General features: G+C 42.6%; 1 protein-coding gene across 2 annotated transcripts; it reads right to left on the reverse strand.

Moving 5' to 3' along the window:
* Positions 1-3,602: 3,602 nt before the first annotated feature.
* Positions 3,603-23,634, reverse strand: IYD (iodotyrosine deiodinase). 2 transcript variants are annotated; one of them, XM_072857944.1, is made up of 7 exons: positions 23,593-23,634; positions 22,731-22,778; positions 21,959-22,184; positions 12,392-12,586; positions 10,177-10,336; positions 8,165-8,321; positions 3,603-4,138 (listed from the first exon to the last, which is right to left on the reverse strand). In XM_072857944.1, the coding sequence occupies exons 3-7, from the start codon at positions 22,137-22,139 to the stop codon at positions 3,956-3,958; spliced, it is 876 nt and encodes a 291-aa protein (XP_072714045.1). In that variant the 5' UTR covers positions 22,140-22,184; positions 22,731-22,778; positions 23,593-23,634; the 3' UTR covers positions 3,603-3,955. The 2 variants fall into 2 exon arrangements, with proteins under 2 accessions (XP_072714045.1, XP_072714044.1); XM_072857943.1 differs by lacking the exon at positions 3,603-4,138 and adding an exon at positions 4,733-5,294.
* Positions 23,635-26,500: the final 2,866 nt, after the last annotated feature.

A 26,500-nucleotide genomic window follows, 5' to 3' on the forward strand; every position in this document is an offset into this window, starting at 1 on the left:
CTAATGCTGCCAGGAGTGACTGGGAGCATACCAAGCAAGAGTGACCAGGTGGCTCTGGGAGCAGGCTGAAGGTGCCACGTCTTCTCTCTAGTCAAGGGGAAAGGCCTGAGCAGGAGTGGACTCCTTCGATGGGTCAACACTCGCCTGTGTGGCTGGTATCACAGGCAGGGCTTGGTTTTTTTAACTGCAGGACTCTCTTTTAGGAACAAGGGCTACTGAACAGGAGTGGGATGCACCTGAGAAAGTGGGGCAAGTGTGTGTTTGGAAACAAGCTTGTTAACCTAGTAGGGAAGGCTTTAAACAAGATATGCCTGGGCAGGGTTACCATAACCTGAAGAGAAGCAAGGGCAAAAGATGACAGGACAGGGTGCACTCTTAGCAAGTTTGGGGATGACACCAAATTGCAGGAAGTGGTTGTAACACCGGAGAGTGGGGATGCTATTCAGAAGGACCTGAACAGGCTGCAGAAATGGGCTGATAGGAACCTCATGGATTTCATCGAAAGTAAATACAAAGTCCTGCACCTGGGCTAGAATAACGCAGTGCCACCATGCAGGCTGGGGTCAGCTGTCTGCAAGCAGCTTGTCAGAAAAGGACCGCATGGTGGACAACAAGTTGAACATGAATCAGCAGTGTGCCCTTGCAGCAAAGAAGGCCAACCACATCCCAGGCTGCATTAGTAAAAGTGTAGCAAGCAGGTCCAAGGAAGTGATCCTTCCTCTCTACTTGGCACTTGTGAGATCATGTCTGGAGTACTGTGCCCAGTTTTGGCCTGCTCGGTACCAGAAAGATAGTGACACGCTGGAGCATGTTCAGCAGATGTCACCAAGCTGGCCAGGGAGCTGGAGCACACAGAGCTGTGTTTGTTCAGTCTGGAGAAGAGAAGGCTCATGGGAGACCTAAGTGCTGTCCGCAGCTACCCAATTGGAAGATACAGAGGAGACGAAGCCAGACTTCTCTTGGAGGTACACAGCACTGTCCAGAAGGCAATGGACACAAGCTGAAACATGGGAAATCCTGATTAGGTAGCAGAAAACCTTTTTTTTCACTATGGAAGTGAAGAAATACCATATAGGTTGCCCAAAGAAGATGTAGATTCTCCGTCCTTAGAGTTGTTCAAGATTTGACTGGACAAGACCTTAAGCAACCTGATCTAACTAGCCCTGCTTTGAGCAGAGTTTTGGAGAGGATGAACGCTGGAAGTCCATTCCAACCTCGATTCTTCTGCGATTCTAGAAAACTTGTATTTAGAGCTATGTTTGCTAAAGGGCTCAGTTTGCATCTAAGTCATTTTCTAAAAGAGGTGGGCGGACTGAGTCCAGAGCCTTTGGGAGATGTGGCCATAAGGTATCATGAGAAGAGATGCCAAGTTCCAGCCTCTTTTGCTAATCCTGCCAAGTCTTTTAATCTTGGTTTAAAAGGTAACAAGGGGAGGAATATAAAAATTAAATCCCTACTGGTTGTGTGGGAGATGTTCCTCCCAGAATGTTCTCTTCCTGAAAAAACGTTGTTTGTTCACCAAAACAAAGGAAAAAAACCTTAGTTAAGTGTAAAACAATTTAGATGCTATTTGATTTTATTTAGTAATGTTCTGCATGGAAAGGCAAAATTTATTCTTATTTAATTTGTGTTTTAAGTAAAGACAGCACACTTATTAGAGAATAGTGGCAATTCCAAGTAGGCTTGTCACAACAGGAGCACTAACATGATTTATAAGAGATGCTGCAGTGTCATCAGCGGTTCTACTATTACTGGAGTATTTTCATTTGAATAGATATTTTTATGAAAAAATAATGCACATTTTGTAATTCCAGAAGTGCTTTCCAGGGTAGACTCTTTCCCATCCACTAGGTGTGAGGGCTTGTTTTTTTTATGCTACTATGCGTACGCTGGTTTCAGAATCAACATATGGGGGGAAAAACATACCGTTAATCTTTTTTGGTATAAAGAGGTATACTGGTATATACCAATATTTGTTATTGTGACAATTTTTTTGTTTGTTTTTAAAGTGGTTTAGGTTTTAGTTTTTTAATTATGAAACCATACGAGAAATAGCCTTATATATGCAAGCTCATGCTGGTTTAAACGGAATTAATTTGGTAAAGCTTCTCTGAGTGCTGTCGCAGAATAAGCATGCCGTCTATTTTGCAGGCCGAGGCCAGGCAGAAGCAGTTTATTTGTGTAGCTATAGGAGAGATCGCGAAGCGACAGAAGTTCAGCCCTCTATCAATGTGAACTCTGAATTAAAACAAACGTAATAGGGCTTATATACATTTACAGCAGATACAAACTGCTTTGCGAAGGGGCCTGATACAGCAGGGCAGCGCCTGCACAGAAGGAAAACTTGCTACAGTGACTTTAACTGATAACAACCTGCAGCCGTTATCCGTCATCCCTTTCTCCTTGGTTAGCTTTTAGGCCTTGCAAGTGTGTAGACACAGGACTTCTTTTTTTTATTTTACTGTAGTTATAAAAGCTGATTTCACATTAGGTCTGCATGAGAAGCTCTTCCTGCCATTGCTGTACCACTGAGGATGCGAAACGGGGCTAGTAAAACAGGTGAACACATAGCCATGCCTGCTAAATACCAGCAAAATGGTCTGCCAAGGAAAAACAGTTTTTCTCACTGGGTGACAGAAAGGCCTTGACACAGCAAAAAGCTGTACCTCTGCAAAATATTATCCCTTCCACTCCCTCAGCTGACAACAGGCCATGTTAAATAGGACTGACTTCAGACAAGGTGCAGCGAGTCAACTCGAGCAACCCACGAGGAGGGCCGACGCCGATTTGGCTGCATTTGCCTGAAGTTACACGCAGCAGAGAGCAGGGTGGGAAAGTATTTCACAAACTATAGAGAGCTTCAGGGAAGGACTTCTCTCTTTCAGTGCTTTCGTCTTGTGCTGTTCCCGAAGGCGGCAGGAACCACAACCCCACGAGGGGGCTCTGCCAGCGCAGGTATCAGTAGCATCAGCCCTTCCACTGAGCAACTCCCACCCGTGCCCATTCACATCTTGCCTGTAGCCAAGGCTTGTAGTAGGGAGCGTTGCTTTTGTGGGAAGCGGCCTTGAAATAAACCAAAATACGCCTGATTTGGTGTGACATGAAAGCACCTCTTGTGTGTCAGAGTCTCTAAAGCAGTTTAAATTTCAGGGTGTTAAACCGGAATAGCTGTAGGTATAAACAGAATAACCAGAATAGTAGTTCCCTCTGGGCCACTTCCAGTGGAAGCAGCAAATATAGGGGGCACGACTGATAGTTGCCATATGATCTAATTGTGTCTGGAACATGTATAAATAAATGGTAACAAGGAAATTACTTGGATACCTTGTTCCTACTAGATCTCCCCCAGCCGAAGACTCTTGTACCAGCAATACTTTAAGAAAGCCTAGTATAGACAAGGTTTTTGAGATCAATCAAGTAGGGAAAATGCTGCTGTACGAGAGAAAAATAGCTTCATCCAACGCAGAACTGAACGCAGTGAAGGGGAAGGGGCATTTAAATAGCACACCCTCATCAAGATAAGACAGCTGAGTTTGACCTCTTTATATCTTTTAATCCAACCTCCATTAAAATTTGGAAGTGAAAAAAAGCGTGTAATAGTAATCACAAAAGTATAAGAAGAACATACATTCCAGTTCAAGGCAAGATTTTTCCCTACAATGCATAAGAAAAATCGAGTGATGAAGGTCATTTAAATGCCATTCTACGTGTCCCCTGGAACAACTACCTGGGCTTATTGGTAATAGCACCTGTCAAATGCACAGCGCTTGACTGCTCGCTGCTATTAGTAGAAGCAGCCACCGTGATTAGACTAGCACTAAAAGAAATACAGGTGTAAACAGCCAGAGCAGCAGAGCTGCAAGAGGACGATACACCGAAGCAGCAGTGACAACTTCAGCGGGCTGCTGCTTACTAGCTGGCAGCAGGGATGTGCTCCTTCCTCGTGGCGCTGGGCTCACATGACCACCATGATGTCTTCCAGTGGCTTTCGGGTCAGCGCAGGCACAGTAGCATCTTTCTTGGGATAGCCAACAGGGAGCAGCAAGAGTAGCTTCTCATTTGCTGGGCGCTGGAGCAGCACCCGAAGTTGGGGGCCGCAGTTGAGCGGTGTGGAGGTCACGGTGTACAGACCTGCATTCTGCAGCAAGACAAACAGCAACAGAGTGAGACAGAGGCCTGTGCTTTGTATTTGTATTCACTACCCTCACCAGACCTGTACGCATTCTCCTATTGACTAGCCCAGAAATGCTGCTTCGTTAGACTCTTCTGCAGGTTTTGGAACACCTGATTTACTAATAGCCTCAACAGCACCTTAAAAGACACCTACTTTGCTTACAGAAAAGTACAGCATTTCTCCACCACAGCAACAGCACAGGCTAATGGAAATAGCCTTATTCTGCCTGACGTGTCTGTATGTTGTACAGCGGGAGCCTGCCTGCAGTGCTCAGTGTAATGGGGGACCCATGGCTACAGTGAAGTTGAGAGGAAGTTGAGGGGCTATCACTGGAACACCAGGTGCCCACCAAAGCTGCTCCATCACTCCCCTCCTCAGCTGGGCAGGGGAGAGAAAATGTAACGAAAGGCTCATGGGTCGAGACAAGGACAGGGAGAGATCATTCACCAATTACTGTCACAGGCAAAACAGGCTCAACTTGGGGAAATTAGTTTAATTTATTAGCAATCAAATCAGAGTAGGATAATGAGAAATAGAAACCAAATCTTAAAACACCTTCTCCCCACCCTTCCCTTCTTCCCGGGCTCAACTTTACTCCCTACCTAATTCTCTACCTCCTCCCCTCTGTGACACAGGGGGACAGGGAATGGGGGTTGTGGTCAGTTCATCACACATTGTCTCTGCCGCTCCTTCCTCCTCAGGGGAGGGCTCCTCACGCTCTTCCCCTGCTCCAAAGTGGGGTCCCTCCCCCGGAAGACAGTTCTCCACGAACTTCTCCAACGTGAGCCCTTCCCACAGGCTACAGTTCTTCACAAACTGCTCCAGCGTGGGTCCCTTCCACGGGGTGCAGTCCTTCAGGAGCAGACTGCTCCAGCGTGGGTCCCCCATGGGGTCACAAGTCCTGCCAGCAAACCTGCTCCAGCGTGGGCTCCTCTCTCCACAGGTCCTGCCAGGAGCCTGCTCCAGCACAGGCTTCCCATGGGGTCACAGCCTCCTTCAGGCGCATCCACCTGCTCCGGCATGGGGTCCTCCATGGGCTGCAGTGGATATCTGCTCCACCGTTCACCTCCTCCACGGGCTGCAGTGGGACAGCCTGCCTCACCATGGTCTTCACCACAGGCTGCAGGGGAATCTCTGCTCCAGCACCTGGAGCACCTCCTGCCTCTCCTTCTCCACTGACCTTGGTATCTGCAGAGTTGTTTCTCTCGCATATTCTCACTCTCTCTGGCTGCAGTTGTACACCTTTTTTTTCCCCCCTTCTTAACTATGTTATCCCAGAGGCACTACCACTGTCACTGATGGGCTCGGCTTTGGCCAGCGGTGGGTCTGTCTTGGAGCCAGCTGGCATCAGCTCTATTGGACATGGGGGAAGCTTCTGGCAGCTTCGCACAGAAGCCACCCCTGTAGCCCCCCCGCTACCAAAACCTTGCCATGCAAACCCAATGCATTCCACCCCTCATCTCTGTGAATCACATATTTAAGAATTATCTTTAAAATCAGTGTAGATGTGTGATGAATGTACATCACACAATCTTCGCAAACTTCACATCAACAAAAAAGAATTCCCCACACCAAAATAAAAATAAAATCATCACAACACCAAACAGAAGTGGACAATTTACACACAAGCCACCCCTCGTCCCTTCACCACAATTACAACTGAAATTCCCCATGAACATTCCGCTCTCTAACATTGTTCAGTCCATGTTTTGCCCGTTACCTCTCCCAATTACTATCCTTATCTTGAATTCCTCATGCCCCATGTTGGGCACCTAAAAGGACTGTCATGGTTTAACCCCAGCCGGCCACTAAGCACCAGACAGCCACTCACTCACTCCCCCCTGGTGGGATGGGGGAGAGAATCAGAAGAGTAAAAGTGAGAAAACTCATGGGCTGAGATAAAGACAGTTTAATAGGGAAAGGAAAGGCCCCGCACACAAGCAAAGCAAAACAAGGAATTAATTCACTGCTTCCCATGGGCAGGCAGGTGTTCGGCCATCTCCAGGAAAGCAGGGCTCCATCACGCATAATGGTTACTTGGGAAAACAAACGCCATCGTGCCATCGCCCCCATTCCTTCTTCTTCCCCCAGCTTTCCATGCTGAGCATGACGCCATATGGTATGGAATAGCCCTTTGGTCAGCTGGGGTCAGCTGTCCCAGCCGTGTCCCCTCCCAGCTTCTTGTGCCCCCCCAGCCTACTTGCTGGTGGGGTGGGGTGAGGAGCAGAAAAGGCCTTGGCTCTGTGTAAGCCCTGTTCAGCAGTAACTGAAACATCCCTGTATTATCAACACTGTTTTCAGCACAGACCCAAAACATAGCCCCATCCTAGCTACTATGAAGAAAATTAACTCTATCCCAGCCAAAACCAGCACATCATCGCATGGGGTTCATCTGGCTCATACAAAGAAATGTTTCCGTTCTTGCCCCCATGCAGCTGGCAGGAAGATGTCTTACAGCTTTGCGACCATTTGTTCCTGCTCAAGAGCTGTACCCACCAGGGACAGAGGGTACGTGCTCTGCCTCAGAGTTTGTCACAGGAGTCTATTGCCATCTCTCACAGTGGCCAATGTTTGGGCTTACATCAGAACCCCAAAATAAGTCTATGCATCACTCCTCCTTTCATATGAAATCTCATTAAAAAGCTGACAAGTAGTAAAGAGCTGACACCATCCCCAATATGGCCCCGCACCTGAGGCACTTCCTGAGAGTTGCACATGTGGATTTCAGTCTCTCTCTGTGTGTAAAGCAAGCATTTTGGGAGGCTTTGGGATATAAAAGTCAGCCAGGGGGAGGTGCTCAGGCAATGGGCTCATGTTGGGTAACCTCCATGGTCTTCTGAAGAGAAGAAGAGCTAATAGTGGTGGTGCTGAATGTTATGAGTCCATGGCACTGTGTTCTTTAACATTGCCAATTAATTTCCAAGAGCTGGGAAAGAGACAGCACTATGGAGCCTAACAGTTGGTAGGGAGAAGTCTCACCTGATGGTGGGCTGGCTCAGGGGAAAGTGGAGCCTTGTCACTCCTACTGCTTCTGACGAAGGCACAAGTGACACAGTGCCGGTTGTGCCCCATTCCCTGTGCATCCCCTTTGCTCTCAGCTCCACAGAGGGAAAATACAGAGCCCTGTGGAGCTGCAGAGCAGCAACACCCCAGCAATGTGCTTCTGCACCGCTCACTTCTCAGATTTCCCATCCTGAAGGTCCTCCTAAGGAACAGCACTGTGGGCAGGGAGGTGTCGCTCAAAACAGAGTAGAGGAGAAATGGCAGTTCCTGGTAGGAAATTGGCCTAATATAAGAGGTGGCACCTTGCTGTTATCCTGCTGACAGGCCAAGTTAGCAATCAGAATAGCTTCACTATTTAAACACTTGCGTGAATACATCAGATACAACAAGCAGAACTGAGCACTAAGAAACCACCGAGAAAATCCAAGTGACTGATGTCAAACATGCTGAGCTTTAGAAATCAGTTCACTTTCAGAAATACCTCAGAAAGACTGATTGAAATAGTACAGCCTGTTCTGTGAAATATGCCCTTGATTTTTTTTCCAGCATTGTATACTAAAAATGATTTGGGGTCAAGCTATTTTTTAGGGATTACTGAAAAGAAGGGCCCAGTGTGGCACTGTACAGCCTTGCTTGGGTAATCTGCAGACCCTGTCAGCCCAGTTAGCATAAGGCAGAAACCACAGGGGCTGAAGCCTGTGCCGGGAGAAGAGTGACAACTCTGGAAGTACGCTGCATTACGTTTTTCTTCTTGTTAAGCAGTACTGAGGGTAGGAATCACCTTCTCAGATGTGGGCCTGTGCAGAATAACTTTAAAACTCAAAACGAAGATGTATTGCCAGGAATTGGAGTAATCCAGAGGACTGATAATGTTAAAATTGGGTTCCACCCTCTAAACTGGGTTCCACCCTCATTTGGGCAGAATAGTCTTGGTATGTAATCCAAACCAATATATTGACTCCCAGTGTACTGGTTCTGTCAATGTACCTGCAGTGCAGCAAGCAGGATACCACAGGCAATAGAAACACTGATTTCGTTGTAGTAGTGGGTCTTCTTTTTGCCATTTGGAAGCTGCCCGTATACCTGCTTGAAAATGAGGATCAGATAGGGAGCAGTGTCCAAGTACTCTTTGATCCAGTTTGTTCTGCAAAAGAATAATGTTTAAGATTTATTTTGTGACCTTTTCACTTTCCCATAAGTCACATTTACTTTCTGCAACGGGGCACTAAAGGTACAGGACAATTACAGCAGTAGACTAAAGCTTAGAACATTTACTGCAAAGGATTAAGTATTTATCAGCTTAAATAGAACCTTTTCTGAAAAAAAAAAAAAAAAGCTTGAATAGAGTTCTCAATTTTAACAGATTCGGTTGAGGAGTTGATGCGCTCACTCTGAAGAGTGGAACTGCATAAAAATAGGAGATAGTCCTTGACCTCTTATCTATGAACTGGCCTCATGAGCATTTGCCCTTGAGATTATTTAATTCCTGGAATTTTGTAGACTTGCAGCTCCACCTGTTACCAGCAGTGCCAACTTTTTTGTGATTGCAGGGAAAACTGCTGGCGGAAAAGTTCAAAACTTCTTGGTCTAAGGTGTAAACCCAAATATATTCTCACAGCAAAAAATGTTATTCTGTTTCTGGGTATTTCAGCCCTGTTAGAATTCATTTGGTTCCCAATTTTTTTAATGAGAATATATACAATTATGATATAGGATTTAGATAAGAAAATGTGTGCTTTCTACTGTTCTCACTCAAAATATAAAAAATACTATATTTTAGTTGTGAACATAGCACATAAATTTATATAGCGCATAAGCACCTGAAAAAAAATAACATTATGAAACAAGTAGGGCAAATCAACCCTATAAAGCTTTGCGCATATTCTTCATTTCACAAGCCAAGACCCAGTAGACGGCTTCCCATTGTGTGAAGTTAAGCAGACTTTGGAGGGCATTTGGAACACTTAAATATTGCATAATTCAGCACTTGCGCAGGGACAAGCCTGGGGCTACCTCAGCCAGCAGCAAAACTCCCAATGGCTTTGGGAGCTTCACTGTTTGGCAAACAACAGGGAAAAACTGGGGCAAGAGTTATGGCAACAGAGGTTACATAGAAAAAAATAATGATGGAGCCAAATGCTTGGAAAAGTTTTAAGATGGAGAGTATATAATCCCTTTTACTAGAGGCAATTTTATGAACCAGCCACCAAGGCACAATTCTACACATATTTTTAAGTTTTCCTTTACAAACATAAATCTTAGAAATATGTGAAAAGTGAGAGGGAGGAAGAAAAGGAAAAGGAAGACTAGAAGCGATTAAGCTTCTTTTATCACTTCAGTTTTCTAGACTGTGGTGCTTTCAGTAAGATTCCCATCATCTTGAGAATCAAGACAAAGCCATGCAAGAGGAAAGGGTGCGCTGAACATCTGAGTCACTTATTTCATCCTTCTTCTGGTAAAATTGAAGCACACAGGCATAGTGAGTTTTTCCTCTGTGTGTATCAGTCGGGTGCTGCATCTCACCTGGCCCTTAGAACAAGGCAGCCAGAATTAACATATACAGACGATAGTAGATTTTTTTTTTCAACTCCTGCTGGGTGGGAACTCAGCTTTCCTCAGACAGGAATTTCTTCTTCCCAGCTGTAAATTAGCAAAAGGACCGCACTATAGGGACCCTGGCAACTCTCTGTCTGGGGCAGTCTCTGACCTCACCTTCCTTTCTTTGTGTGATCAGGAAGTGGGAAATATTTACAGCTGCCCTCCGGACCAGCACCAGAAAACGGGGGAGAGTTTAAGGAGCATGGACATGAAAGAACACTTTTAAAATAAGGTTTTTAAAATTGAGCTGAATAGTCTCGGTTTGGGTTTTTTCTTCCTGAAAATAAGGGGGGCGGGGGGAACACCCCACCACAAAGCATGACTAAAACTTCCCAATATAGTCTTTCCTAGACCAAAACACAGCTCCCTTCAAGCCCCTTAGCCAACTGACTTTTTCATACCTCAGTCTTTTCAGGTCATTAACCCATCTGTCTCCCATCCTTTTTTTGTAGTTGATTTCTTCTTCTTCTTCTACAATCTCACGAATCTTATGTTTTAAATATGGATCTTGAACTACCACAAAGGTCCAGGGCTCAGTGTGCGCTCCGCTAGGTGAAGTACCTTTGTATCAAACCAGGGAAAGATGAAAACCCAGTTAGCACAATGCTGAAGGAGGGTGTGCAGTGAGAGGTATCAGCTCTTCTTTGTGGGCTTTCAGACTGACCAACAGAGCAATGGGAAAGCAAGTTGATGAGAAGGGAAGAAAAGGACTAAGATAAATTCTGGCAGACAAGACCTGTTCATTTGTTTCTTGAAGAACGTGAAGTTCCATTCGATGACAGAGGTTAGTCCTTTCATACAGCCGTCTTATAGGAAACAAAAATCAGGGATTTGTACAAATTCCTTTGTGGTTTTTATAATGAGGTAGTATTATATTGCAATATAAGCACACAGTAATGTTAATGCAAAGCATTATACCCAAAGCAACACACTGTCTGAATATGCAACCAACTCTGAGGCAGGGTTTTAGCTGAAGGGCAAAGCTAATGGCTTTCAGGGAAACAAGGCTAAGCGACCACCCGCAGGAATCTGTTGCCGACTGACAAAGATGAGGAGCTGCACAATGTGGACATCTGCCATATAGCACACAAGTTTGAGTTTGTTGTCCCAAAGACAGCTGGTGTATGTAGGTGTGCACATATTAAGTCTGCACTTGCTTATTCAGCCTTGATTATTACACACCAGCACCACTGGAGAATATTTTAACTGCCTAGCAGATGAAAGCCAGAAGCTGACGAATACAGTTATCTGTATAAGCTCCCGGAGAAATAGGTTAAAGAGACTGTTCAGGTCTCTCTAGCCCCTCATACACATTTAAAAAATATTTGAAGGTCTTGAACACATACTGTATTTGCTTATCTAAGCACTGATTTCAGTTTAAGAAACATTCAATAAGCAGCTTGAACTATCTTTTATATTAAAATGTGTTTATACCGTGAACCTTGCTTCTCCTCAGGTTTGGGTAAGAACTGATGACATTTATGCTTGGCTTTCTTTTCCTTTCCTCCACACAGCCCAAAGCTTTCAGGGTTACTAAGTACTTCATCTGCACTCCAGGCTTGTTCGCTTTGCTGCATTTGCCAAAACATGCTCAGTGTTTTAATTACTCCTAGCTAATTAGAGGAAGACGCGGACTTGTTACAGTGCAGTAACAAAGCTGCTTACAGTTTTTAAAGGGAAAACAATGCACATCAGTTGCTCAGAATCTCTATATTATTAATCCTGCTAGAGGCTACTGAACTTTTCTCTAAGGCAGCTTCTGAATATTTTCCATACTAACAGCAACTGGTTCATAGAAGAGAAATAATGAGGGTCAAAACCACTCCTGGCTGAAGTCAATGTTACTAAAGCAGAGAGGAGATTAGGCCAGGACATTACAGTAATGATTTGAAACACACAGGTTCTCAAAAAAGAAAAAAAAAAAAAAAAGGGCAAAATTCTTTTCTGACATTCGGTCAAATAACCTTGATCAGGCTCCTCAGTATAACTCTCCAGTCATATACAATAGGGGCCTGGCACTGATGCTGAAAGGACTGGAAAAGGTTTTTTTGTTCTAGACTGTAACTTTTTTCCCATAATAAACCCCAAGCATTTATGTCAACTGAAATATTTCACATCTGGGACAATTTCATCAATTCGTTTGGTGAAAAAAACAACAAACAAACCCCACACATGATAAATATCATCATAATGAATGAAATTTTAAAGCATGTGCAGTACACATGGTTTGACATTTTTGAGAGAAAACACTTCAATGTTCCTATTTGAAAGATTTTTCACTAAACTGTACATCAATTTTATTTTAAATAACATCTTTTAAAGCTTGAAAATGAAATGTTTTGTTTCATGCTGTTGAAATGGTCTTTTTCCCTTTTGGGTCCACTGCAAATACAAAGGAATTGGGAATGCTCCAAACCAGTCCCTGACATATAGCTGTTCAAGCTGAGTAATTTCCAATCTATCAATGGGTGCCCATTCATTATGGCTGCAGGTGAATCTAGGAAAACCATAAGCCAAACGTCAATTCCCTTGGCTTTTCCACATCACTCTTACACAGTTGAACAGCAATGCTGATCCTTTTTTTTTTTTCAGACCTTGAACCACTCAGTACCATACCTGCTGTTCTGATGACATTATCGATAACCTCCCTGGGGACCGGCTCATCACTGAGAAACCTGACAGACCGCCTTTTATTAAGAAGCTCGTAAAACATCTGTGACCTTTTAATCATTTCGGCCTCAGAGTAGCGCTCCACGAAGAAGGGGACATGGGCAACATTTTCATCAAGTCCTTGCCACTCTTCATCAACCTCTGCAAGAAAATAAAAGTGGTTAGGGATTTTTTTGCTGGAGAATGTACTTTGTATCTTGGCATTCACCACTGTAATGCACTGTGGCCTGCATTGGCACACATTGCACTTCTACACCACTGGAAAGGCAAAGTCTGAGTTTCCAGTTGACACAACTCATTGATCCCTAGCTCCAGCTACTGAATAAACACCTTGTTTAAATACCGAGAGGCAGGAGGGCCCTGGCTGACTGTAGCAAGTGTGATCCATGAAGAAGTTATGGCCTTCTCCACTTCAGTCTGCAAGCCTACCTGTAGAAGTGGGTTGCAAGCTGAAATAGGAGTGAAAAGGTGGCCAAGCTTTCAGCCCACTTTTCTCAGTAGGTAAATGTCAACATGTGTGTTCCTTCCTGAGCAGTCTAATAAGAAAAAAATCAATTAAATTACTGAAGTTAAGGAGAGGGCTTAACTACCAAGATGTGTAAAATCTCCTCTGAAGAGCTGAATGTCGGCTTCTTCCATATTCATGTTTCATAGCAGAAGCATTACAAGTCTAGGCTCTGCGCAAATGTGACTTTGTGGTTAAGTTCTTTGGTTTCATGATACTTTCAGCATAAGAGGAAATGGATGACAGGCATCTATACTTAGGATAACAACATATCAAATGTAGGATATTGTGTTTCTTGTCTTTAATTTAAGAACTCAAGATGGTTCCTCATTTCACTGAAATCTGTCTCTGGGTTTTTTTTATACCACGAAATGCATCTTCTGTTGTCTCTCAGATCTTGCCTTTCTCCATTGCATTCCTAGAATTAGCAGGGATAGGATTTTTTGCAACTATGATGTGGAAGTTAAAGCCATTTAAATTTTGCATTTTGACTAGTCAATAGTATTGAGCAATTTGCTACAGAGGGCTGAGTCAGGAAAAAATACTCCAGTTCTTTTTTAGTCACCATTAGGCTATTATTCCAGAATCGTAGCAATCTCCAGTGCAAATTCAAACAGCAATTATTTCTGTGTTTTAGTAGTATGCAGTTGCCTTAGAGACCAGGCTGATCTTTTGTTCATTTTATAAACAGCAGTGAAATATTCACAAGTGTGGCTCAGCATGTGCAAGAGGCTGCAATATATCCAGTTTCATATGTTAAATCTAAACAGAATGATTCTGGTCTCCAAAGAACATACATTTCATTTTGCACACAAAGAAGTCACCCAGAAAATTTGTTTTGTTTAGCATTTCATGCCTGTGTTAAGCACTCTCGGTCACAGTCTGCAAGGACCTGGCTCCATGGTAATGGGAAGCAGCGACCCATTGTAAAAATTATTTTTGTGCGCATCTTGCACCCTCAAACTGAAAAAGGAAGAGGATGCCTCTTCCTCGTGTTCCCTTTGTGGTTTACACTTAGTACAGTAGATTATTTACTATTCAATAGCAACCGGCTGACTAGGACTTGCCCTTTGCTAGGATTCTTGTGATCTTCTCTTTCAGAAACTTTCACACCCCCTTTTTTGCTCTTCCTCCTCCACACTCAGTGAAGGGAATGCTACGGGATTAAAAGGCTGTGTTTACACTAGCGAGTAGCATGGTGTGATAGGATGTTGAGAGGAAGAGCTTCTGCTGGGGATCCAGTGTTCAACATCCTACAGGTTTTAGAGTGGTAGGCTAGCTGGGGAGGGGCAGCAAGGAGATGGTTAGAGCTCTGCATCCTTCCCACCTCTTCTACACTATGCATGGTACCATAGGACGCCATTTTCAAGGACCACTATGTTAAGCTGGTAAAAGCCAAAATGCAACCTCTCCTTGAAGATTCACAGGGAATGCAGTTGTGGAATAGTTTGCAGGATGTGTATCTGTGCATCTTGCATCTTTGCCTGGTGGTTTGGAAGAAGGTGCAACCCTCAGCCCAGAGGGAGGACCCATGTAATCAGAGGCACGGGACCTTAGTTCAGTTTTACTGAGATAATTTCTGTGAAGATGTGAGAAAGAACATGAGCTAAAGCCATGCAAACCTTCCACAGACAGAAGTTGAGACAGTGATGGCTGGCAGCCAAAAGATTTGAGAGAAAAAGTGATGACGCAAAAATGTATAAAACCCTAAGGCAAAAAAGAGGGAGTTGGGAGATAGCAATTCAGCAACCCTTTCCAACTTGACTGAGGACTGTCTGTCCAGTAGAGAAATTCAGAAGGTGTCCATTGATACAGACAGGACAGAAAATCATGCAAGCTTTGGCCACATAACCTCTCCTGCAAGCTTCTCTCGAAGGACTTACAGGCCTGGAAGCTGGATGGCCTCCTGCAACTGTCTTGATTGGTCCGATAAAATTAATTCTCCCTCTCCAAATCCGTCTTGTGTATAGCAGTACTGAAACTCCAACAAAGTTATTCGTTGCTGAACTGAGATTTAACAGTTACACAGAATGATGCACATCTTCATTTTATCCATAGCCACTCACGTAAGAGGAGTTTCTAAATGGAAGAAATATTTTCCTTATGATAACAAGAAACTTCCTGAAATCAGCTGAGGTTGTGCGTTGCCTATCAGAAGGCAGAATCTGACCAGAAAACTATGCTGAAAGTAGGTATTAGATTAGCATCTTGGTGAAAATTTCAGGTCAGACTATACTATTTGTGCTTATATCAATGTGCTGTTGTGATCATCCATATCCATTTTTCAAGCTTACAATGTTGAGTGTCCTGGGAAATAGAAATAGACTATTTCTAGCCTAGAAACAGTAAAATAAAACTAACTCTGGGACCCAAGAGTTCTTATGTGCTCTCATTATTTACTTTCTTATGATGAGGTTTTTATCAAAGTTCAGAAAGTAAGAAATAGCATACATTCAGTGCACCATACCTTTTATTCAGCCACTGATGGAGGAAACTTGGTGGTCTAACCTTGGCTTCTAAGCAAATCCAAGCCCTGCTTGGTCATCTCTTTTTTCAGTATTATTACAAAACTATCAACAATCATTTTGAGTTAGAGATACCAAGACTAGCCTATAAAATACTGAAAATCTTTACAAAGGAGGTTTGTCAAACAGGAGCAAAGGCTGGAGGAAATTTGTGTAATCTCCGTACCTGGTTTTGAAACACAAGGAGAGGAAAGTCAGGTAGGTGATAAACCATCAATTCATACATGAATGTTGAAGGACAGAAAGATGAAGAGCAAGATTAAATTACTTATATGGATGGTGACAGTAGTCAGAGAGCTGACTCAGATGATGTACTTAATCCAAAGAGGATGTTGCTTGTGGCCAGTGAAGTGCAGAGGCCTAGACAACAAACTGGAAGAGCTATCAGTGCCTGTACAGAACATGAACAAAACGTGACAGGGAGGGAAGAATGAAGATGCAATAACAACAGCAGTACCTGCTTTGACTTGTCCAGGAAGCATATCAATAAAAACCAGGTAATAATTGATGTTGTGGTAGATTATAAAGAAATAAAAAAGTAGCATGGCTAGAAAAAGGGTTGCTTTTTGAGATGCGCTGTCTTCTGGGATAGTGTGAAGCCTGCAAAGGCCCTCAAGGTCACATCTAGATCAGGGCACATCTTTAAGGGAGAGTCATATTGCCTCAACCACATCATTATTATGAAGTACATGACAGAAGCATAGCTTTCCAGGTATAGACAGAAGAGGAAATACTATGATAATACTAGAAACCAGGCTTCCCAGCTGAAGCATCCAATACCTTAATAAAATGACCTGTTCTTCTCTCGTGCAGTGACTCTCTTAACTTTGGTTTCAGTGAGAGGAGACAATGTTATTAAACAAACAAAAGTACCCCTAAACTGAGATTATCCATTCATTCAATTTAATTGACTAAATGAAAGGGCAAGGAAAAGTAGGTCTATAACTGCAGCTCTCAATTTTTAAGGGAACAAACTTGGGGAAAATAAGGAGTTGAGAAAAATTAAGTTGGAGAAGTCAGATTGAAGAATTCAGGGATCAGGAAGCAGAGAGATTTTGCATTTCTTTAAAACAGAGGTATAAAAAAAATCTTAGAGGTAATTGGTTGAATAAACATCTCAATTAAATGATCTATAGGCAACTAGGAATGGAAGAAAAGAATTGGCTGTCACAGAAACCTAGGCTTTGTAAGTCAAAGTATAAAACTTGCAGTATTGCCTAAGGCCAAGCTGTGTTAAATTTTGTGAGGTTTGCTTGCTTGTTTGTTTTTTTTTTTTTCCATGTAAGTAGAAGAGAAGGAAAGAGGTGAAGCTGCTGCATGGTCTGGATGGTTCAACTTAATAATTACATCATGAAACAAGAAATGTACTTTCAAAGATGGTGAACATGGGACAAAGATGAGGTGACTAGTGAGAATGAAAGTATGACGATCACCATATCTGAGCTTAAGTTTTGTGAGCAAAACTTAAAAACCTTAAGGCACTCAAAAGGGGAATACTGGCTGAGGCAGAAGAAGAACCCAGACGTGAGAGAACTGACACACAAAACCAAAACTCCCCTGGCAATTTTTTTTGTAAGAATAATAAATTAATCTATTATTTATACTCTTCCACCATGTGTCTACCATTCATTCTTAGCAGTTAACATTATCCATATGCTAAGCTAAAATCATTATCAGCACCATCTGTTTAGTGCATGCTCTCTATATCTTTAATTGCTGTGTTTGGACATACTCCTCTTTGTACAGTCACGTTATACAATACTACAAATGTCTTGTTTACATCTCTGTGTATTCCATCATTTGATGGACAACAGACATCCTGCTAGTCAGTCTATTATCTTGTTAGCCACATTCTCAAGATTTCCACCAATTCTGTTGTACATTTACAATAGTCATCAGGCTTCCTCCTTTTTAAGCAAATCTGAAATGGTTTTGACTCAGATATCCCAAGTGAAATCTCATTTTAAAAGTACTATTTCTCTAACTCTATCAGAAATTCCTCTCTGGATGCATTTTAGGATGATGTTTTTGTTCTTTCCAGCAGTTCATATGGGAGGTTATAATCAGCCTACAAATCATGTAATAAATTTTGCCTCGGTTTATAGTAAAAATTCTTACCATGAGTTCCTAATAACATAAACTCACACTAAGAACAATGACTTGTCATTTCATTTCTGTTGGCCACTTATTTTACCTACACTGATGCTTCCCTGTAGTGTTGGCTCCCAGTTGTATGGCATTAAGAAATTTCACTTGTACACTCCTTGGTTTTATGCAAAGACTAGTAGATAATATCAACAATTGGTCCTGAGACTGATCCTTGAGAAACCTCACTTGTCACCTCAGTCTAGACCAATACATTTGCTTTCCAAACCAGCTCTTTCAGTTTCTTCTCTAAGGAATTGCTTCCTAAGCATAGAATTCCTCTCCAATAGGTGCATAGGAAAACAATTAAATGTATATAAAGAAAGCTTTCAGATCTTTGGAAGTAAAATGCTGGGCAACTGACGCTGTGGTTTTTTTGCTTGATTAATGGCAGACTGCTACATAATGTGCCACTACAGGAATCCCCATAGTGAATCCAATCCTGAACCGAGTGTGTGGCTAATAGGGAACTGAAAGGGAGTGCCTTACTAGTGGGTTATAAATAATGGTTAGCAGGCTGATCTTGGAAACCTCAAGAGTTGGTCAGGGATCTTAAGCACAAGAAGTATCAAGTGGGAGAGGCAGACCCTGGAAGAAAGAAGCCAGCCTCAAAATATTGTAAAAATTACCTCAAACTGAAATATAGTTGCGGAAGGTTTCTTAAGATCTTCAGAGGAAAGGAGTAGCTCTTTTATAACAAGAAGATTTGCTGGTTTACCTAGTAAAAGGAAAGCTGGGAGGTAATCTGACTGCTGGCTATAAACCACAGGGGGGTATATACCAGGGCTGGAATAGTATCCTTTAAATTAACAAGAGGGTGGAAGAGGAAAAATGGCTATAGAGCAGTATTAAATAAGTTTCAGCAGGCAGGCAGAGAAGGATTTTTAACCCATAGCACCCAGTTCTGGAATAGCCTTCCAGCAAGGTTAAAGAAACGGGGTCAAAAAAGGCCAGTTTTCAAGTTCATTCAGCTGATGACAAAGGCTGGAAGTGTCTGCGGCAGCAGGGAGACAAACACAATGATGCACCATGTCTGTGTAAGTCCCGTGTTCCTAAATGGCACAAAGCAGGAACTGTCATTGAATTGGAAAATTAAACTGCTACTGCCTCATTCATGTCAGTAGTAGTATTAAAAGATATGGGAAGCCTTTGAACTTGGGGAGAGGAGAAATACTTCTAAGTGGGAGAGGTTTATTATAAGAAGTATCACAAGCAATGAGCCTTTGTACATTGCTTTGTAGTCCTGAAGTAGAGTACATCACCAAAGTCCCCACAATTAAATATGTAGTAATAAAATGTCTTTGCTATTAATCTCTGCAACTGATCCCCACAGTAACAAGGATACAAATAAAATTCAACCTCATCCTCCCCACCACTGTAAACTGGGTCTGTATTCACCTTATCCATCAATTGCATTGATCTGAATATTTGACCAAGAAAGTGACCAATATACAATAAGCTCCCTGGGCTAAAGACTGAACTTGTCTTTGCAACAGTCCAAATCTAATTGTGTAAACCTGAAGCAGTGGGAGACGAGGTACCAGCACTTTGGGATTAGATGCCCACCACTGGAAGAGAGCCCTTGTGACTCATCGTTCAAGACAAGGCTGAAGAAACATCTCTTTCACCTGTATCTAATTGGTAGTCACACATGGCCTAATGCCAGACACGGCCAGATACACACACACACAGACCATTCTTGCCAATCCACAGCACAACAATCTTTCGTTATGGATCTCCGAAATGAAGGAAGAAGTTACAGGACAGTATGCAAACAAATCTGAAGTACTGCCAGCTAAGGCATTAAATAAATGGACTGAGTGAATGCTTTCCACTTAACCACAAAACTGGGTTCCTGCTGCTCTGAGAAACATCCTTCTCTTCAGCTGCCGAAAGCATAACACAGACAAGCTCAGGAGCACTTGGCCCTCCCCCTTCTGCCCTTCACTGCCAGTAAGAGACTCTACTGAGTCTGTCCAAGCAGTTCAGCTCATTACCTCACGCTTTGCTGCTCCAAGGTATGCCCCTCTTGGGGGAAACATCCCTGGCAGTGCCACTTGATGGAAGGTTCACGGGGCTGATGACGCCCGAGTAAGTTCAGTGCTTTTCTCACAGAGCACTTCACTCTCTTTGCAAAGTGCCTTCGCTTTGGTCATGGCCAGGTATTGCAAGACTTGGTCTTCAGCTGCCTCTTCCTGTTAGGGGGCTGTTCAAAATTCAGCTTCTTCACCTACAGCAGCCCTAGATTCTAGCTTTAGACAAGGCCTTAAAAATGCTTCATTGTCACCTAACTCAAATTTCCTTTAGAGGAACTTTATCTTTAAACACAAGCCAGCTTGAGACATTTAAGTAGAAATGAGCTTTTCGGATAGAGTAAGATACGTTAGTAAAGTAGCAGAATCTGTGCAGCAGATAAAGTATTCTCTACTATTAAGAAAATCTCTGTTTACATCCACGTTTCCATTTCAGCATCTCGTGCAGCTGGTGAAATTTTTAACACTGACAACAAGGTGAATATGTTTTGATCCTCAATTACAGCATTAGCAGAGTAGCGGATCCTTACCAAGGTGGCCATATTCTCTTCTCGCTCAGGCTGGGCTTTCACCCTGCTGAACAAAAACTTCCCCAAGCATGATGCAATAATTTTAATTTTTCTGGAGATAAAGGACATGCCTGCTTTGCAAAGATGTTCGTTTTGAACCACACAGCATTAAGGGAAAGATGATTATTTGTTGTTAAAAAGCAACAAAGCAAGAAAGCCTAATTTAATGGTGGATTGCATGGTACACTGAGAGAGGTTTTCTTTAAAAATAAATAAATCTCCTTTTAGCAACAGCACAAATGTGTCTATCTACCTGCTAATTTTTTGTAAGCAATTTAAAAGTAGTACAGTTTTGAATTTAGCACCTGAATAAAAGGGAAAACAACTAAGACATAAAAGAATAACATTTTATATATGGAGCTGTAGCAGTGAGGCTCCTTGTTAAGAGCTAATAGGTTTGTTTATTTAGAGGATCTAAATTTTTAAACTGATAGATGCAGCCGCAGTCAAAGATGTCACTGATAATTCATAGATTATCACTTGAACTACCCATAGGAATTTTAATTTGCAGCAATTTAACTGAACTAATAAGCCATTAGTGACAAAGGAAATATGGCATAATTTTATACAGAATCTATTTTTCATTGTACAAAGGAGGGTACAACATATGAACTAACTTTTAAAGAAATTTTATATATTTGGGAAATAGTCAACAAGGTTTAAAAGGTTCCAAGCATCACCTATTTCTGGAAACTGATACACAACACTGTAACTCAAACTACACTGAACACTGAGAAATAAAGAGAAATAATGGTTCTTAGAAAAGTGCGTATGTGTAGAAAAACAATATAAGTTTCAAGATTCCTAGAAGTGGACTCAGGTAATGTGTCATTACGGGACAAAAATCACACAAAAAGCCTTTGAAAGCAGCTTGGGTAAAAAAGGCTATATTAACTGCAAGTTTAAAAGCTTTACAGGAACAGAACTCTGTAGATTTTTATTTCATAAGGAAATGAAGGGAGCTTATGGAGGATAGTCAGGAAGCAAAAGGAAGGAAGGGTGTATTTTGTGCTCAGACTTTTGTCCAAGCTGTGCATCAGAAATCACTACTGCAAAAAAAAGGGACATTCTGTACAGGTTCAAATGTGCAGTTGAGTGAACAGAGATTAGCAACATCACTACATTTTGTTCTTAAATATTTGATCAACATACCTCCCAAATGATCCCAGTGCTAATCCAGCTAAAGCTGTCATGGACGTTCACAGAAGTCACAAATGGAGAACTTTTGTAATAACTGTAATAAACCCATTTCCAACTTTTCTGGGGGTGCTGAGATCAAATATGTAGCACTGGACGGTGAAGTGGGATGAGATGTCTACAACATCAGCTTGCAGATAGAAACTCTCTGCCTGGGTCTTCCGTTTGCTCACACTAAAGAGGCCTGGGAAGAGGCTGGGGGGACTTTGGCAGTATCTCCTTTCTTTTCCTACATCCCCCACAGAGTCCCTCATAGGTCTGAGATCTGCTGGGCAGAGGGGCAGACAGCAGTCTTTGAAAATGCATTTTCTTTTTGCACTCTGACCTGTGGGATCTGGAGGAAATCGAGATTTACACCAAGAGCGGCATGACATCAGGACAGCCTCCTTCCACAGAGCTGACAAGCTCAGGGCACAGCAGCAGTAGCACTACGCATTTCCACCATTGTGGAGAAGTCGAGAAGATTGCCTCTTCCTTATTCGTATCAGCAGATCCAATTCAAACAACAAAACTGCTCGGATAGATAAGGTTTTTCTTACCTTCTTCCTCTAAGTGGTGGTCAGTGCCATCTTTTAAATCTTCATCCACCCATGGGCGAGATAGAGGCTTGCTTTTAGTCTCACGTTTTTCCTTCTCTCCATTAGTCTTCTTCAGTATTACCCCAATCAAAACACATATAATGGCTATAAAGACTGGGGTTAGGGAAGAAAAGAGTGCCATGATGCTGGAAATGTGGAGCCTTCCTTCCAAGTTCAATAGTTTCCCCTGAAAAGGAGAGGATGAAATGGGGAGAGCAGAATGGCAGTAAGCAGAAAGGGGTGGACCCAAGGTTCAGTCCTCAACCCTATCCTGCTTCTACTTTTTAGCCACCGCCCCCACAATCTCATCTGTGATGTGCTTCTGCTGTTAAGCAGACCCAGATTTGTACATTTTCTCTGTTTATAAGCAGCCAGCAGAGGCACTGACCATATACAAACACATATGTGTCTGTGCAAAATAATGCCGTCAAGTGCAAAATATAAAAAAAAGATCTTCCAACACCCCAGACGAAGGCAAAACACTTCTCCCCCCTATTTTTATCGTTATGGTGATCCCAGTAATCTTGCTTGTAACAATAATTATGAGAAAAAGCCAAGCAGGAATGTGACTTTTAAAAACTGATGGCATCTCTTCAATGTTTAACTCATAAAATTAATCACATTGCACATATCCCAGGAAATCAGAATATCACCAACTGAATAGCACCTTGCAGCACCACCCTTGGCTATGTAAACGGGTCAATAAAACAGATAAGTAAAGTGGCAACATTACCTCCGCATGAAGTATGAATGAGATGATTCACAGAATCCTGTATTCATCCTGGATGTTTTGGAGGAAGAAAAAAGAAGAATTCCGGGAATCAAAATAGGAAATATTTGAGGGCTGAAAATCTATGCTGCAGTGAATTTTAAAACTGTGATTCAGCTATCTTATCAAAGGAAAGATTAAAAGGTGATAGGACCCTGGTCTAACCCAAGAACAGTCAATGTCTAACTGCTTAACCCATTTTTTTTACCTCAGCCGGCTGCTTGGGAACGGAATCAACACAGCAGCACTGAATCGATGTCTTTATCTGGGGCTGTTTGGACATACTGGATAACGAAATGCCATATGGCAGTGGGTGCTGAGGGGTGTGCTGAAGAGCAGGTACAGGGGTACTGACTGCATTCAGTCACCAGCACCCATCAGCCCTTTTTAGCACCGGCGAAGCACCAGCCCTGCCGAGCCTCGTCTCATGCTGCACAGGGCCGGCTCTGAAGTCTCTGCATCCATGGCAAGTTAATCTGCATTTTGGATAAGCCCTCCCCAGGATAAGTGGGAGCAGTTCGTGGCTGTAACCATTCCAGGAGATGGTGTGCCCCAGTGCCCTGGCACGCCACACACTGTGACTGGCACCTGCTGGGGGCATTGCAGGTCCTGCCTAGGGCACCCCCTCTTTTCTTGAAGTGGAAACCGGGGCACACAGGGCAGAGAGAAGAAGTTGGGGTATGCACAGGTTTCATCCTGACAGGTTCTCAGTCCATACCCTAGCCACTCACGTCTCTCACCCCACGGGTTTTGCAGCACTGAGCGCACCCTTACTGGTCCCATTTGACACTGCCACTCCAGAGGCTCCCTGCTGTACGCTCCCTACCTTCCCATGCTTCAGAGAATGTTGCTGGCTGCCTTGAAGAAGGGTCAGCGTGTCTGGAAACACAGATTAATGACCAGCTTAGTGCACAGGAAGGGGAATGTGTGGCCATACTGGTTGGCCACACACGATGATAGTCTAGCCAACAGTCTGGTCATATATCCTCTTTTAATACAAGCTCCTTGCATTAAAAGGGGCAAGACCAAGCAAATTGTTCAGCTGTGCATATATTGCCTAGATGTGCTTAGAGGCAAAATGAAAGTGCCTCACAGCTTGTACTCAGGCTGGGCTTTCCCAGCCGCCCAGCTCAGATACAGAATAAATACTTCCCTGCTATTGCAGTGCATCCTACCCAACACACAGTCCCCAGGTTGAAGTAGGTCCTCATCCTTCCAGGCAATATATGGGTACTGTGTAGAAAGGTACCCCCAGAACCAGCCAAATGCCCGCGTAAATCCATCAGAGATGAAATAAAGAGGACATGCAAAAGTCGTGCTTCGGTTTCTATTCTAATCCAGTGAAACTGGCAATAGACAGGCACCTACCTCTGGCTAAGAGGGTGACCTGCTTGAAAACCCGAGCCGTTAATCTTCTCTTCCCTACTTTCCAGTCAAGTTGTGACCTGGGACACCTGCTTGGCTCATTGATCTTGAGTTGCATGTGAAAAAAAAACAAAACCAAACAAAACCCATGCAGTGTACAGGAATAGAAAGGACAACAATTATAATGTGGGGAAAAAGAGTTAAATTTATCCTCTCTCTCCTTGATTTAGAGCAGGTGTTTAAACTCATTTGTCCTGCCTGCTGGCCATCCAGTCATGGGGAGAGATACTTCACCTAATCCCAATTAGAAACATTAAATTTGTTCATGTCAGTAGAATAGGGACCTGCAGTTTCATCAGACACATTTTCAACAGCCTACTCTATGGCAAGGAAGGAAAAAGGAACGCGATCTGAATGGCACTGACTGTTTCTCCCACAGGGAATATATTCTTGTTAACCTTGAATATTCACATACACATAAATTAGGATCTCGATGCTTTGCAGCTGAGAATCCATCCTGCAGAGAGACAGGTCCATGCTGAAAGAGTGAGAGAAGCAATATAAAAGGTTGAATGCTATTGTTTAAAATAACTACCTCTATTTGCAATGCTGGGAACCTTATATTCGCTCACTCTTCTGGAATAACTTTGACTTTCTTAGAGGTGATGAGATATTAATTTTTCTCTTGTAGAGCAGAGAAAGAGAGCTAGATAAATAAAAGTCCCTTTGGTATTAACTTAAGCAAAATCTATATTTGGTGTTACATAGTCAAGATTGTTAACTTGAACTTCAGCCCCACAGAAATCCCACAATACTTTGTTTTATTAAAACCTGATTTAGTTTCAATAACTCCATACTGTAGACATTCAAAATATAAACACAGTGATGCTCTGAGGAACTGTGGGAAGGAGTGGGTGGAAGCAGTCACTTTTGTATGGTAGAATTTCATCAGTTTTTCTAAATACACTGTTGGATATTCTTCAATCCAAGCTTTATATAAATGTAATTATTGTTATTATTATCATGACAAGTTCAAGCAAATTTATTACCATTATTTCTTCTGTTCTACCCTAAACCCTAAAGCCTAGCAGCTGGATTATTATTTATTTTTTTTTAGTTTCAAAAAAGCCAGGAGAAACATTACAAATAACCTTACTCCTAGGAATTAATGAAGCCTTTCTGACAGACTTGGAAAGAAGCTAGAAAATTTTGATAGAAATGTAACTATTAAGAACACAGAAGTACTCACGTATTAATGCATGAAATCCATGTAAACACTCTTAAAAGATACAGACCATCATACTAAAAGCTTTTGGACCAAAAGTTCTGCCTTTAATGTTTCCCCTTAAATTCTGTGGGTATTTGTTGTTGTTGTTCTGAAGAAAAAAAATTGTACTCCAGTATCCAATATGGCCCTTTATTTTTCTCAAAGCAAATACATGATGAGCAAGTGTCATTTATAGGCTACAAGGACATGTCTACCTTGTACAGTGCAGTGTGTTAGCTCTGCGCTAAGCTCGTGTGACTCTGCTTCTGAGGGCTGTGGGGCCGACTTACTACCTCTGCTGTTTTACCATCCTACTGTAGATGCACTGAGTGAAAGCAAAGCCACCTGTCAGCACCCAGCTGTGAGCTCTAAGTTATGCAGCTCCATTTCTGCTTTGGATAGTCCCCCCTGGTTCTTCCTATCATCCCCATGACCTCAGCATACCCCTCTCATCCTGCTTGGAGGAGTCTTACGGCATTATTATGAGATTGTCTCATTACTGGGCTGGGGCAAGCATCTTGATGAATTCTTACATGCATATGGGGTCTAACACAAGAGTTAGTTACACAAAAGATATAAACAATAGGAGAGCCTCCAAACGCACAAATTATCAATGAACATATTATCTGTATAGCGTGAATGTGGACTATATAAAGACACACAGATAGATGGGAAAGAGACTGTGAGTGGCTAGGCAGAACCAAAATCATCAGCCCCCACAGTCTTTCCTACCTATGTGTTTCTATCAGTACTTTACTGGAGAACTCTAAACTTCTTATGGGATGCTAGAGGAAACCAATAATGTCTAGACATTCAAAAAGGGATTCAATACATCTATTCAGGTTGGATTAACTATCAAATGCACAGTATGGTATTTAAAACACTTAATTTAAGAAGCCTCTAAACTTCTGACCGCTGAGATTGGGGAAGATATATGGAAGGAGGGACCACTCCATCCAGTCCTTAACCTTCTCATTTTTCCTAATCATCTGCCTTTGGCCATGGACAGACACAGGCTATAGCGTTAGATGGCCTCAGATGGATTGGATTGGACTGGTGAGAATTCTTACTTTAGTCAAAGGCAGATCTGTGTAAAGGAGAG

Source organism: Ciconia boyciana, chromosome 3, assembly GCF_034638445.1.
Source record: "Ciconia boyciana chromosome 3, ASM3463844v1, whole genome shotgun sequence".
NCBI classification, from domain to species: domain Eukaryota; kingdom Metazoa; phylum Chordata; class Aves; order Ciconiiformes; family Ciconiidae; genus Ciconia; species Ciconia boyciana.